The following is a 14,781-nucleotide window of genomic DNA, read 5'->3' as shown; positions in this document are numbered from 1 at the left end:
GGGTTTGGAGCAACTACCCAAAAGGACATCGTAAGGGCTTCATTAAATGGCAAAAGGGGTCCTGAAGTGGAAGCCCCAAGCTGAAGCCCCTCAGTCAGGAGATTAGACCTGACCTCTATAGTAGGAAGCTCAAGGCCAAGAACCTCAGCTGCCCTACTGACCACCATACCATAAGTCGCTCCCTCCGCCGTAGCCACGGTAGGTGGAGACAACATGCCAGCATCAGGAGAACTTTCCAGACCACTGGCGTTGCCCAATTCCTGAGCCCAGTCCAAAGATGGGTCACCCTGGTATTCATAAGGGTCCAGGGACTCCTCCAATCACTCCCCGAATTCGTACCCATAGGAAAAAGGGTCTGAATCCGACCTGGGGTGATTAGGCCCCATCAAAAAACAAAAGGCAGCGTTGGCTGACAATGCTCAGACTCCGAGTCATCGGCGATAAGGATTGGGTCAACGTTGATAATGGGCACTACCGACATCGGGAGCGTGGCCAATTGACCCAGCGCTGGGGAAGGTCTCAAGGGTGCGACCGGCGCCAGTGCATATCCGCGAGCAGATCCGGAGGTAACCTCGGTGGTCGGAGCCGAAGCCGCAGACGCGGAACCCAAAGCCCCCCTCAACCAAACCCCTGGGGCCCGAAGGCGCCATATCGGGGTCAGTCCGCCAAAGATGAGGCGCATGGCTTCATAGAACTCTTTAAGCTGGGTGGGGGTCGCTCTGGCTCTGGGAAACTCAGGGAAGCGTGGAGCCGACCCAGATGCAGGCTCCGAGGACAGAGGCCTTGAGCGTCGATGCTCTTCCCGCATCACGTCAGCCTAGTGACGGGACGAAGCTGGATAGTGATGGGACCTCTTCGACTTCTTCTTCTTCTTACTTGTACCCGAAGATTTAGAAGAAGACGAGTGGTGATGGCTCCGCGAACGGTCTCCATCGAGACCGTGACTTACGCACTTCCGGTCGTGGTCGCGCTCGAGACACCACAGACAAACCTGATGAGGATCAGTCACCGTCATCGTGCAGTGACAGTCTTCGCACGGCTTGAAACCAGTCTTCAGGGACATCTTCGACGCACCAAAAGTCTCACAAAATCACAACAAAACGGACGAAGTCAGTCAAAAACAGGCCAGGGTAGCTCTTCTCCGGATCAGCGTGTGGCGCGGAAAATAAAAAAAATGATATCACTGCACGAGAGCGGCATCTATATACTACTCCCGACATCGTCACAGTGACTACGACGCCACCTACCGACGTACAAGGGTATTGCTCGAAGAAAAATCTCTGGATCCAGTCTGACGCCTGGGGGAAATTCTAAGGTAAGGAATCTGCAACTGGAAGTCTATCAGATCTGGATGCCACTTACACCTATGCCCATGAGCTCTCATCCTGTTCTGAAGCATCTTATGCAATCCTAAGGCCTGTCCCACTTCCTCCAGCTGGTGAGAACATATCTGAAAGTGAAGGGTGAAGTACCTTTTTCTCTTTACCAGCCATCATCTGGGCAGTGTTGGTCTCCTCTTTTTTCTTTTGGATATCATCATAGACACTGTCATACTCGTACACGGTGGCATCTTGCTCCAACGCCTTCTGCATCTCCAGTTTAGTCTGCAAAGCACAAGCCAAGGTGGTGAATGGACCTTCGATACAAAGCAGACATAGCAATCAGTTACAAAAAATAAAATGGACAGGAGAGGGTATCATAAAAATAAGGAGGCAAGGTACCTCCCTCAAGTATGTAACAAATTAGTGAAACTATTATAGAAGAGGGCAGAAGGGTGCCTCAGAGAGAAGTAACATCCACATAAAATCAAATATGCACCGCACATTGCTCGTATCAGAATTTTACTTGCATGCCTTGTTTTCGCAAAGTGGGTCTAACAATTTACAAGCTATGGACATCAATTCAGTAACGTTTAATGGATAATGGAAGGGGCACAAACTAAAGAAAGTGAATCGCTCGTATAGCCCTGATTGCTTTCTGTTCCTCCTGATGATGTTTTCATGACACACAAGACTGCAGGTGTCGAAGGCAGTGCCACTGGTACCAAAGGACAAGCTAGGGGCAGCAGTTGCTACTCCTAATTGATGTCCATAGTGCAAGCCCACTAAGGATACTCCATGTTTTTTGCTTCTACAATAAAGCATAAGGCTTTCCTGGACAGGTGCTGCACCAAAATAATACTATATATTAAAAAGTACTGGCGCGACAAGAAACAGAAGTATAAAATACACTAGATACTACTATCTTTTCGGTAATGGTTGTTTCATTTACCATGTCCTTGTTTTATACACTCTATCTCTTTTGGTGACATGCGTCAACTAATTTTGCTGCTCTCTGCTATTTCTGCCAGGTCTTCCAGGATGGCCCATAGTTTTTTTTTCTTTTGCTTGACTACCACTGACATAGTTTCCCCCACTGAATGTCGGGATAGTATGTGTCCTGAATGTCATCGTAAGCAAGGCAGTATGGTATAGGACAAAGTGCCAGTCTTTAGTTTGTCATGGCTGGTATGTATTCCTAGCCGGCCGTCACACAGTCTACATTGGGTGTCTATGCTTTGCTTTTTCATTTTTACCACAATGCGTTATTCAGCAAGATTAAAGTATTTTCCTACTGATCTGTACTGCCTCAGATATTTCTCTGTTATCTATGGGGTGCCCGCTTTGGCCCTGTTCTAACTGAACAAGTAATCCTGCCCCCTCCCTAGATTATTAATGTCAGGGTTATGTTTGGTACTGTTCCACACGAGAAGGGATTCTACCGATTAATGTGGATGCTTTGAACATTTGATCTTTTCAGTCATCTCGTAGTATCACTTTCAGTGACATGGCACCAGAATTTACAGATACTCCTGTGCTTATATCCAGAAATGTAGACCCCCTCAGTTCTGTTCTGCACCAGTGACTTGGACAGTTTTGGTTTAAAGAACTGTTGATTCAGTGTTTCAATGCACGTTTGTCTTTATGGGAGATTGGTCAGTCTACATAACTCTTATGGGCCCTAGGCACAACGCCTGAACATAAGACTGGAAAGAGAAAACCATCAAGAGGTTTTAGCATTAACATTACTGGTGGATTGACTGAAGCATGCTAGTTATTTGTTGATGATGTATGAAGAACCTACCGCTTTTTCTTAAACTATTTGTGTTAGAAGATACAAATACACTAGGATTTAATCAAGCGCAGTCTGTGACCTCTGCACCACTGTGTAAGAACAGTACATTATTTTGTTCTTAGTAAGTTGACAATCTTGGTCTGTTTTAGGTTCAGCTGCAGCACCCATGTTTTGCATTACTTTTCCAGGCAATGAAGACTGAAAGTGATTCCTTTTCTGATGCTATTGGATAAGTACGTAATCCGCATTAAACCGACATTTTGTATCCAAGCCTGATCATTCTCTAGCGGTCCTGCCACATCAATAACAAAGACTGAACTGGGTTAAGGGTAAAGTCACACCAGTTTATTTTTTCCCTGGTTTTCATGTTTAACTTCAGCTAACAGCTAAATAAACCATGAATATTTTTTTTTACCAGAATAAATTAAATGCTTCTAAGAAGACAATAAAGCATGCAGAAATTGTCTCCTTGGTTTTATTCTTTACAATTTTGCTGATCCGAGTGTGCAGATGTAATATATGGTCTGTGCTTTGGAGTTTGGATAGGAAAACTGCTAGGCTCCTATGTAAAATCTTACTTCCAGTTAGGAACTTTAGTATTATTTGGTTGATGAGACTGCAAAACATTTGCATACTGTAAGGAAATGCCCTTTTAACATGGTCACCCACCCCCACACACACAATTATTACTAGTGTATTGATTCTGAATGCTAGGGGTGCTGCCTTCCAGTACCCAGTGTGCGTGTGCTCTGTCCCATACAAACATGTAGAATCCAGTAATCTCTGACTGGCATCTTTAACTTAACTATAGGTCCCTAGTATGGTACTCTGTGTACATAGGGCCTGCACGTTAAATGTCACTAGTAGACTACAGCACCCAATGTTCTCCCAGGAAAGTGCCAATCAAAAGGATGTCTTCAGGCTCTAAAATCGTTTTTCAACGTGACAAGGCTTGCACTCCTATAGAACAGCAATGGGCTACTTTATGACATTGTACAACGCATAACTTCAGTTTGGGAATAGCTAGGACCATGGTTCAAGGACTCAAATTAATAGCAATTTAACATTAGATGCGACAGTAAAGTTGAATTTTAACTTATTACTCTGAAATTCCACCTTTAGAAATTTGGCATTTTCCTGCCTACATCCTCCAGTAGCCTTTTCAGAGTTAATCCCTAACTGTCACTTGGCAGCCTACTGGGAGGAGTGAATAATTCCCAGGAAAGGGAACAAATGGGCCTTGGGAGGAAGGAGGTGTGACCTCCACCAAATAGGATGACCTGAGAGATGTTCCCCTGCTGCACACTTCAAAGGGGCACCCTTGTCACGGGCAAATATAGTGCATACTTAGGCCAGTCCCTACCAATCCCAGTGGAAAGAAAACCTGTATAAGAACTAGTTTACAGTGGGAGGTTCTCATTTCCCTAGACACAACGAGACACACTGGGGGTGTGCCCATAGCTCTGACCAAAGGAAGAAAGGCTCTGCCATGTAGGTATATGGCAGAGTGGGGCACTGTGGGACTGATTAGGGACACATCTGCAAGAAATTATGCCGTAGGGTCGTCCCTGAGAACCTTTTCTCTTTTGGTTAGGGAGTTTCCCCCATCTACAGGCTAGTGTCAGCCATAAAAGTGGCACCTACGCTGACATCTACAGGCTAGTGTCAGCCATAAAAGTGGCACCTAGGGTACCTTCTTCAGAACACCACTGGAACTGTGGAAAACAGAAGGGTTGTACTTGCAGTTGAACCTGTGAAAAGAAACTGTAAGGGTAGGACTTGCTCTCCACTTGTACCCATGACAGAAGTGTGGGCTCCAAAGGCTAGTTGACTAGCCTCCTGTTTAGCCCCAGGAACACAAAAGTTGCAGGAAACCCAAATCTCTGCTGAGCCCAACTGACCAGTTCCGACTGGATTTGCCCTGAACCCTGCTTGTGGCTTCTGGGAGATTGAGTCCTAACCATCAAGTGTTGCCTAAAAGGTCCTGGATCCTTGGTTGGTGCTAGAGTGTACTCTCTCCCCATCAAAAACGGCAAGGCTGGACTCTTAAGAAACGTTTCCCAAACTGTGTGCAAAAGAACAAGACTCTACCCCCAGAACACCCCTGATGTCAAACTGCTGGTTGAACCCAACTTGCTGGTTTGCCCTGCCGAAAAAAGCCTGAATTTCGGAATTTTTTAAGTCTGAGCATAGAGGACTAAACCAGGACCAATGCCAAGCAGCAACACTGCGACTCTGACTTCTTCCCTGAGCCCTGACTTCAGACTTTGCCCACTCTGAGTTTTCCCATCTTCGAAGTCAAGAGCCTCAAACTTCCCACCGAAGCCGAGGCTCTCACTAAGTTCCTGCACTTCAGGCAGCTGCCAATGAGTCCTTTTTTGCCTTCACCTGGGAACGTGACCAGTGAATAACCTTGTTGACGTGAACCTTTTTCAAATAAACAATGAAGTCAGAAGGTAAACTTTCCACCAGGACGAACCTGGTCCCTGTATCCAACCCGTGCTCCATTACAGTGGGCTTTAACTTCTGACCCAATCTATCACGACCAAATAACCACGGTTGAGGCTTTGTGCTTTTAGCCACTATCTGGTCCCCTACCTTAGATTTATGTTGTTTTGGTGCCTATTTGCTATTTAGTTTTTCTTCTATCTTTATAAACTGGAGTGGGATTTTTATTGTGTTGGGTTTTCTACATTTTAACGGTTTTCATGCTGATAAATGCTTTACACATTTCTCCTAAAGTAGGCCTGTCTGTCTGTGCTACAGCTACCAAAGGTTCAACTGAGGTTTAAATTATTGAGACTTAACTGGACCTAGTAAGGAATAGTGCCATTATTACTTAAAGAGGACTACCAGCCACTTCAATTATCCACTTTCTCACATAACGTTTCTTCTTACAGGGGCGTGGCTTGAGCGTCAAGATGGCGGCAGCACTATCATAGTGCTCCGGACCCCTCCGTCATCCGCTTAAGATGCACCCACCGTTGGCCCTCCCCGGATGAGAGGGGAGACCCCGGAAGGCTGTGAGCGGCTCCTAGGGTGTTTGAATCGCGCCCCAGAGCCCGCGGCTCCAGGAGGAGCGAAAAACAGACGGAGTGCCCCGTGTTCAAAATGGCGGGCGCTCCGACGATATAGGTGGCGGCCGGAGGAAGCTGTCGGAGGCCCTCCCCGAAGGAGAAGAGAAGCCGCAGGTGCAGTGCGTGCGACCGGGGGCATCCGGTCCGCGCTGCAGGACCCGCAGAAGGTCGGAGGGAAGAGATTCACACGGAGCGTCCCACGCACAAAATGGCGGGCGCTCCAACCGAAGAAAGCTGCGGACGGTAGCTGCTTGGGTTGCGTGACGCGGGGGGGTTCCCCCCCCTCCCTTGCTCCCGCTGACCACAGGAGAGAGGAAGAAGCGCCGGACCGGAGACCAGCGTGAAAGGCACCTGTGCTGAGGTGGAGACGGCGGCCTAAAACACATCAAAGATCGCCCCGGCGGGCGGAAACAAATCAAGTTGATTGCGTGCCGGGGGCCCCCCTCCTGCCACCACGTCCCCTCCAGGACTGGGGGGTACCGGTGAGTGACTGATGCTCCGAGGAGGGGGGTTTTTGCCCCCTCCGCCCGGGGTGTGGCCCAGGGGGCCTACTGGAGGACTTGAAGAAGACGAGGTGGGGGCAAGGAGTTCTTAGGTGGTGGATGGGGTGCCTTCCCCCCCCACCCTACCTCCCCGCAGCCCCATAACTTGCCAGACACTGAGAGCCCTGTGCGCTGAAGTGTGTGGTGGACAGACGGTGGAGCAGGCCACACCGGGGTATTGATCCTGGCGTAGGAGGAGGAAGGGAACCCCAGTGGTCAAGAGAGAAGGCTGATCCTAGGCCCAGGGACGTCGGAGACGAAGCTGGGGATCTGCGCCACAGGAGGGGAGGTGGAAGGGAGGATAACCAAAGGCACACCGGCAGAAGTGGGAAACCCACCCCACCCTCCTGGGGTACTAATGGACTTAGAGAGACGACGTCTGGGGGCACCCTGACGAGGATCAGAACCCGAGGCCTAAAGAAAGGCGGTGCAAGAAGCGTTGCACGGAGGTAACCCACAGGCAGACTCCGAGAGGCAGACGTAATGGGTAAAGACAGGCAGACCCGCCCGGCCGCGGCGCAGACGCACATTGACCAATTTGCCACAGGCCCCAGTGGAGCATCAAAAGATGACGAAAGGCGGAGGGTGGCAACGGGAAACAGGCTGGGAACAGTGACCTGGCAGCCATCCTCCAAGCGATCCAGACATCCCAAGAAGCGGTGGAGACTAAAATCGGAGAGGTGAGGGTGGATGTGGCCCTAGTACGCCAGGATCTCCGCAACGCTACAGCTAGGATTACAGAAGTGGAGTCCAAAATCTCCACATTAGAAGACGACCTGGCTGCCCTCAAAACACAGGTGTCAGCGCTAGCAGCTCGCACAACAGAGCTATACCGAAGGGCTGAAGATGCCGAAAACAGAGTCCGCCGCAATAACCTCAGAATGGTGAGACTGCCGGAAAACAGTGCGGCCTCCTCCTTGGCCACATTCCTGGAGGAGTGGTTCCAGTCCTGGATGCCCCGGGATCGTCTAACACCCTGGTTTGCAATTGAACGTGCTCATAGGGCCTTGCAGGCCAGACCCCCCCCCCCCCCAGGTTCTCCGCCGCGGCCGGTGATTCTCCGACTTTTCAATTTCAGAGATAGGGATGCAATACTTCAAGCGGCACGATCAAAAGGAGACTTGCACTGTGATGGAACCAAAGTCATGGTGTTCCCAGACTACACAAGGGACGTTCAAGTACAGCACCGCTCGTTCATAGAAGTCAAACAAAAGCTTAGAGCGATGGAGGTGCTATACCGTCTCCTCTTCCCGGCTAAATTACGGGTGGTCCACAATAACAGGACCTATTTCTTCGAGTCCCCCGGACAGGCATGGACGTGGCTGACGGAGGAGGTCCCGTTGGGCCCTAACGAAGGAGGGCAGCAGCAGGCCTTCATTGGACAGCAGAAGATCAGCCAAACACAGCGAAGGGGGGGGGGTCCCGCCGGAGAACTTGTTCCAGAAGGCGTAAGAAGAGAGGCAGCTCGCCGTCGGGCTCCCCCCAGGTATCCTCTCGTGCCCCTGACCCCCGCCCACGCTGCTGCTAGCGTGTTTGAGGCCCTCCTACACCCGCAGGCATCCTCCTGCGCCTCATCCCTGGTGTCTAGTGGGCTCTGTTTAAGCTTCACTTGACCCGTGTGCTGCTTTTCGACGTCCTGTACGTGTTTTTCCTATTTTTCAGCGCCTTGCCTCCTTGCGCTTCTGCCCCCTTTGTGCCCCTTCTGATTACTGTACCCCGATTCTAATTTGTGCCATAATTGTATTTTGTGACTGTTTTTGAACTTTTCCTTACTATTTGTGCCTTGCTTTTTCCCTGGTTTTTTCGCCCCTTGGGCGCTCCCCCTTGCCGATCTACCCTTGCCGCTGCCTCCCTGCGGCCCGGCCCCCCCTCGTGCCCCCATTCGCCGCTCCCTCCCGCCTCCCAGCTGCTCCTCCCTACCCCCTCACTTCTTAATGGCTGGCGCTGCGCGTCGCGAGTGAGCGACCTCTGACCTGCTTTAGGTCTAGAGCTCGTCCCCCACGTCCGCAGCACCACCCAGCTGTCTCATGCCCCTGACCCCTGCCCACGCTGCTGCTAGCGTGTTCGAGGCCCTCCTCCACCCGCAGGCATCCTCCTGCGCCTCATCCCTGGTGTCTACTGGGCTCTGTTTAAGCTTCACTTGACCGGTGTGCCGCTTTTCGACGTCCTGTAAGTGTTTTTCCTATTTTTCAGCGCCTTGCCTCCTTGCGCTTCTGCCCCCGTTGTGCCCCTTCTGATTACTGTACCCCGATTGTAATTTGTGCCATAATTGTATTTTGTGACTGTTTTTGAACTTTTCCTTACTGTTTGTGCCTTGCTTTTTCCCTGTTTTTTTCGCCCCTTGGGCGCTCCCCCTTGCCGCTGCCTCCCTGCAGCCCCGCCCCCCTCGCGCCCCCATTCGCCACTCCCTCCCGCCTCCCAGCTGCTCCTCCCTCCCCCCTCCCTTCTTAATGGCTGGCGCCGGAGGCAAGCCCGTCTGCGCCCGTCCGTGACTGGACCGCGCCCAGCGCCACCCCCCCTGGTCCTCACGCCCCCCGCATCCCCAGCTTTCGCTACTCGGCCAGCGAACTCCTCGCCCTCAACCCTGGCCCCTCCACAGCCTGCTTCCAGGCCACCCCGAAGCACATCAAAGGACCCTTCTCCTGCCGCACCTGCAAGTTCACCTGCAACAGAACAACGAAGCCTACAACAACCAACACCAACCACCTGCGCTGGATCCTCCTCAACACACGCTCCGCACGAAAGCACGCCATCCAGCTCTGGGACCTGCTCGACACCACCGCCCCAGACGTAGCCTTCCTAACTGAAACCTGGTGGAACGACTCCTCGGCCCCAGACATCGCCATCCCTGACGGTTACAAGATCACCAGAAGAGACCGCACCAACGGAAACGGTGGAGGGATAGCCATCGCCCACAAATCCACCCTCAAGATCCACACCCACACGGACGACACCCTCAAGACAGCCGAACACCTCCATTTCCAGATCCACACGGACCCCAACACTACCCTCAGAGGAACCCTCATATACCGTCCTCCAGGACCAAGAGCCCCCTTCAGCGACACCATTGCCGACCTCGCAAGCACCCATGCCCTCGCCTCAACAGACTACATCCTCCTGGGAGACCTCAACTTCCACATGGAGAACAACGACGACGCCAACACCGCATCTCTGACCACCAACCTCTCCAACCTCGGACTCCGACAACTGGTCAACACACCCACACACGTTGCTGGTCACACCCTAGACCCACTCTTCACTGCAAGCAACCACATCGTATTCAGCCACACCACCGAACTCCACTGGACCGACCACCACTGTGTCCATTTCACATTCAAGAAAAACACCGAACACCACCGCACCCCTCTACCGCCACACCGACGCTGGGGAAAAGTCACCGAAGACCAACTAACCAGCACCCTCGCCAAGAACCCACCAACCGACCAGGACTCCGCCGCCATCAACCTCCAACAGTGGATCCTCAACTGCGCCAACACCCTCGCACCACTCAAGAGGCCCACCGTCAACCAAGAAAAGAAAAAAGCAGCCTGGTTCACAGACGAACTGATCACCTCCAAACGCACCTGCCAGAAACTCAAGAAAAAATGGATTCTCGAGCGCACACCCGACAGCCTAGCAACCCACAAGGAAGCCAACCGCAAGCACCACCAACTTATCCGTCTCGCCAAACGCTCCCACTTCACAGAACGCCTAAACAACAACGCACAAGACAGCAAGGAACTCTTCTGCATCGTGAAGGAGCTCTCCAACCCCAACGCCAACGACGTCCCACCATCCCAGAAACTCTGCGACACACTCTCCACTTTTTTCTACCAGAAAATCGCCGCCATCCACGACAGCTTCATCACCACACCTCCGCCAGACCCCACCCCCAACAACTCCTCCCACGCCGACCGCCTCACCACCTGGAACCACGTAGACGACGCCGAAACCCTAAAGACCATGAACTCCATCCACTCTGGATCTCCCTCTGACCCCTGCCCACACCACGTCTTCAACAAGGCAGACTCCACCATCGCCCCCCAACTCCGCAAGATCATCAACCTATCCTTCGACACCGCAACCTTCCCGGACAGCTGGAAGCACGCCGATATCCAACCCCTCCTCAAGAAACCCAAGGCTGACCCCAACGACCTCAAAAACTTCAGACCGATCTCCCTCCTCCCCTTCCCTGCGAAGGTCATCAAGAAGATCGTCAATGCACAGCTCACCCACTACCTCGAAGACAACTCCATCCTAGACCCCTCCCAGTCCGGATTCAGACGCAGCCACAGCACTGAGACTGCACTCCTCGCCACCACAGACGACATCAGACAACAAATGGACAACGGCGAAACCTCAGCCCTCATCCTTTTAGATCTATCCGCCGCCTTCGATACGGTCTGCCACCGCATCCTACTTACTCGCCTCCACGAAGCCGGAATTCAAGACAAAGCCCTCAACTAGATCTCCTCTTTTCTCTCCGGTAGAACCCAGAGAGTCCAACTCTCACCCTTCCACTCCGAAGCCACCAACCTCATCTGCGGCGTCCCCCAAGGCTCCTCACTAAGCCCAACGCTGTTCAACGTATACATGGCACCCCTCGCACAACTGGCACCTCAGCATAACCTCAGCATCCTCTCCTACGCCGACAACACACAGCTCATCCTCTCCCTTACTAAAGATCCACACACCGCCAAAGCCAGCCTCCACGAGGGACTGAAATCCATCGCCGAATGGATGAGAAACAGCCGCCTGAAACTAAACTCCGACAAGACGGAAGTCCTCATCCTCGGTCGCTCCCCCTCGGCCTGGAACGACTCCTGGTGGCCCACCGCACTAGGCCCCCCTCCTACTCCAGCCAACCACGCACAAAACCTCGGCTTCATCCTCGACTCCGAACTCACCATGTCCAAACAGGTCAACGCAGTCTCCTCCTCCTGCTTCAACACCCTCCGCATGCTCCGCAGAATCTACAAGTGGATCCCAACGAAAACCAGAAAAACGGTGACCCAAGCCCTCGTCAGTAGCAGACTTGACTACGGCAACGCACTCTACACAGGCATCCCAACAAAAGACATCCAATGACTCCAACGCATCCAGAACGCATCTGCCCGCTTGATCCTCGACATACCCCGCCGATGCCAAATCTCCCACCACCTGAAGGACCTCCACTGGCTCCCCGTGGACAAAAGGATCACCTTTAAACTTCTCACCCACGCGCACAAAGCTCTACACAACGCCGGACCCGCCTACCTGAACAACAGACTCAACTTCTACGTCCCCTCACGCCAACTCCGCTCTGCCAACCTTTCCCTCGCCATCGTTCCCCAAATCCAGCGCAAGACCGCCGGCGGCAGATCCTTCTCCTACCTCGCCGCCAAGACCTGGAACTCACTCCCCACCTCCCTGCGCCAGACCCAGGACCTCCTCACCTTCAGGAGACTCCTCAAAACATGGCTCTTCGACCGATAGCAGCTACCCCCCCCTCAGCGCCTTGAAACCCTAACAGGTACATAGCACGCTTTATAAATTTACTGATTGATTGACTGATTGATATCCACGGGGGGAACACCTCAGGAGTCGGCGGCGGTAGAGGTGCTGGGGGGGCACAAGAGGTGACCAGCGGTTCAGAGACTCTGAGGAACTGCATCCTGTGACGGTGGAAGATACCGATCTCTCCCGAAGCCCGGTGTTGTGACTCCCCTCCAGAGATGGGAGGGCTTGCCCAGAAGGCGCAAACAATTCACGGACATCTCCACAGCTCACAGTACACAATCCAGGATAGACCTGGTGTTCATGCCGGCCAGTGAATGCAGTCACCTTTCTCTCATTGAGATCCTACCACGTGGGATCTCAGATCACGCGCCGATCCGGCTCAGAGTGGGCCTTGCAAACCTGTTGATCCGCCCCATGTGGCAGCTAAACGCATGGTATCTACAAGACGAGGAGTACGTCGATAGCTTGAGGGAGTCGCTACGCGAATACTTCAGTATTAATGGGGGCTCGGTGAGGTGGCCCGGGACCCTATGGGTGGCGAGCAAGGTGGTGCTGAGAGGGGCAGCCAAGAGCCTAATCCGTGCACGGGAGCGTTCCCGGGCTTCTCGAATTACCCAACTGGAGGCCCGGGCCATCCGTCGGGAAACAGAGCAAGAGGCACACTCGAACGAACGGATAACCAGACAACTCCTGCTGATTCAGGAAGAGATTCGTAGTCTATCCCTAGAAGTGGCCAAACACATGTGGTGCGCTTCCATGGCCCGAGTTTACAGATGGGGTAATAAGACAGGGAAACTACTATATTGGTTGATTTCCCAACAGCAGGCTCCCCAAATCGTCCCTGAAATTTGCAATGAGCTTGGGGAGAAGTTGGTCGAGCTCCAGGAGGTGGCTGAGACGTTCGCTGACTACTATAGGGTCCTATATCGAGCGACTAATCCAGAGAGGACGGGCGCCACCAATCGGTTCCTGGGGGACACATCGCTCCCGGAACTACCCACGATGGATGTCCGGACACTGGAGGAACGGTTTACTGAAACGGAAATTGGTGAGGCTATCGCGGCGATGGGAGTAGGGAAGACTCCCGGGCCTGACGGGTTCCCTCCAGAATACTATAAGAGGTTTAGGGAAGACCTGGTCCCACACCTAATGAATCTCTATGCAGAAGTAGACCAGAAAGGCTCCTTTCCGGATGGGCTAGACGTTGCCACCATTGTCGTATTGCCTAAGACCCAACCCCCCTCCCTTTACTGCGCGGACTACAGACCCATATCTCTGATTAACAGTGAAGTAAAGATCTACGCCGTGATTCTGGCCTCCCGTCTCAAGAGGGTGATGCCCCTGCTAGTGCACCCGGATCAATGCGGATTCATGGCCGGACGTAGCACGCGTCATTGTATACGAAGGCTCCAAGTGGCCCTCGCAGGGCGAAACCGACTGCCCCAACACTTAGCCCTCCTGTTCATCGACTTCGAGAAGGCGTTTGACTCAGTTGACTGGGGGTTCCTTCTTGCGGTGCTCTGGGGTGCCGGTTATGGACCAGTTTTTGCTGATTGGTCCGGGCCCTGTACACAAAGCCTATGGCGCGGATGCAGGTTAATGGAGTCTTCTCCTCGGCCTTTCCGATTCATCGGGGAACCCGAAAAGGTTGCCTCCTCTCTCCTTTCCTTTTTTCCTCTGGCTATTGAGCCCCTGGCAAGAATGATCAGAGAAGACCCGATTTATCGAGGTTGGAAATGGGGCTCCTCGTGCGAGGATCGAGTGGCCTTATATGCGATGTCCTGCTATACATGGCAAATCCGGGAGTGACTGGCCCCCGAAGTTTCCACCTACTCCGGCGTTTTGAGGAAGCCTCCGGGCTCAAGATGAACCTGGACAAGTCGGTGCTGGTCCCTCTGGCACGATCACGAGACTGCTTTGACTGGCAAGAGCTTCCAGAATTATCCTGGTCCCTGAACCTAACTCCAATGGTGTCTCGTGTATGGGAGGATCTTAGGCAGTGGCAATCATTGCCGCTGAATGTATTGGGCCGTTGTGAGAAAGTAGCCTCTTTCTAGCCTTGTTACCCCCACTTTCGGCCTGTTTGTGAGTATATGTCAGGGTGCTTTCACTATCTCACTGGGATCCTGCTAGCCAGTGCCCAGTGCTCATAGTGAAAACCCTATGTGGTCAGTATGTTTGTTATGTGTCACTGGGACCCTGCTAGCCAGGACCCCAGTGCTCATATGTTTGTGGCCTATATGTGTTTCCTGTGTGATGCCTAACTATCTCACTGAGGCTCTGCTAACCAGAACCTCAGTGGTTATGCTCTCTCTGCTTTCAAAATTTGTCACCAACAGGCTAGTGACTAAATTTACCAATTCACATTGGCATACTGGTACACCCATATAATTCCCTAGTATATGGTACTGAGGTACCCAGGGTATTGGGGTTCCAGGAGATCACTATGGGCTGCAGCATTTCTTTTGCCACCCATAGGGAGCTCTGACAATTCTTACACAGGCCTACCAGTGCAGCCTGCGTGAAATAACGTCCACGTTATTTCACAG

The 14,781-nt window shown here is 52.4% G+C and overlaps 1 protein-coding gene across 1 annotated transcript in view; it reads right to left on the bottom strand.

Moving 5' to 3' along the window:
* NSRP1 (nuclear speckle splicing regulatory protein 1) overlaps positions 1 to 14,781 on the bottom strand; it is a 230,780-nt gene that overhangs the window by 43,102 nt on the left and 172,897 nt on the right. Inside the window, exon 4 of the mRNA XM_069226261.1 lies at positions 1,473 to 1,604. Within this exon, the coding sequence (XP_069082362.1) occupies positions 1,473 to 1,604 (132 nt within the window). The remainder of the gene's footprint in view (positions 1 to 1,472; positions 1,605 to 14,781) is intronic.

This window comes from Pleurodeles waltl, chromosome 3_1, assembly GCF_031143425.1.
Source record: "Pleurodeles waltl isolate 20211129_DDA chromosome 3_1, aPleWal1.hap1.20221129, whole genome shotgun sequence".
Taxonomy (NCBI): domain Eukaryota; kingdom Metazoa; phylum Chordata; class Amphibia; order Caudata; family Salamandridae; genus Pleurodeles; species Pleurodeles waltl.
This window is presented reverse-complemented; position numbering and strand designations above follow the sequence as displayed.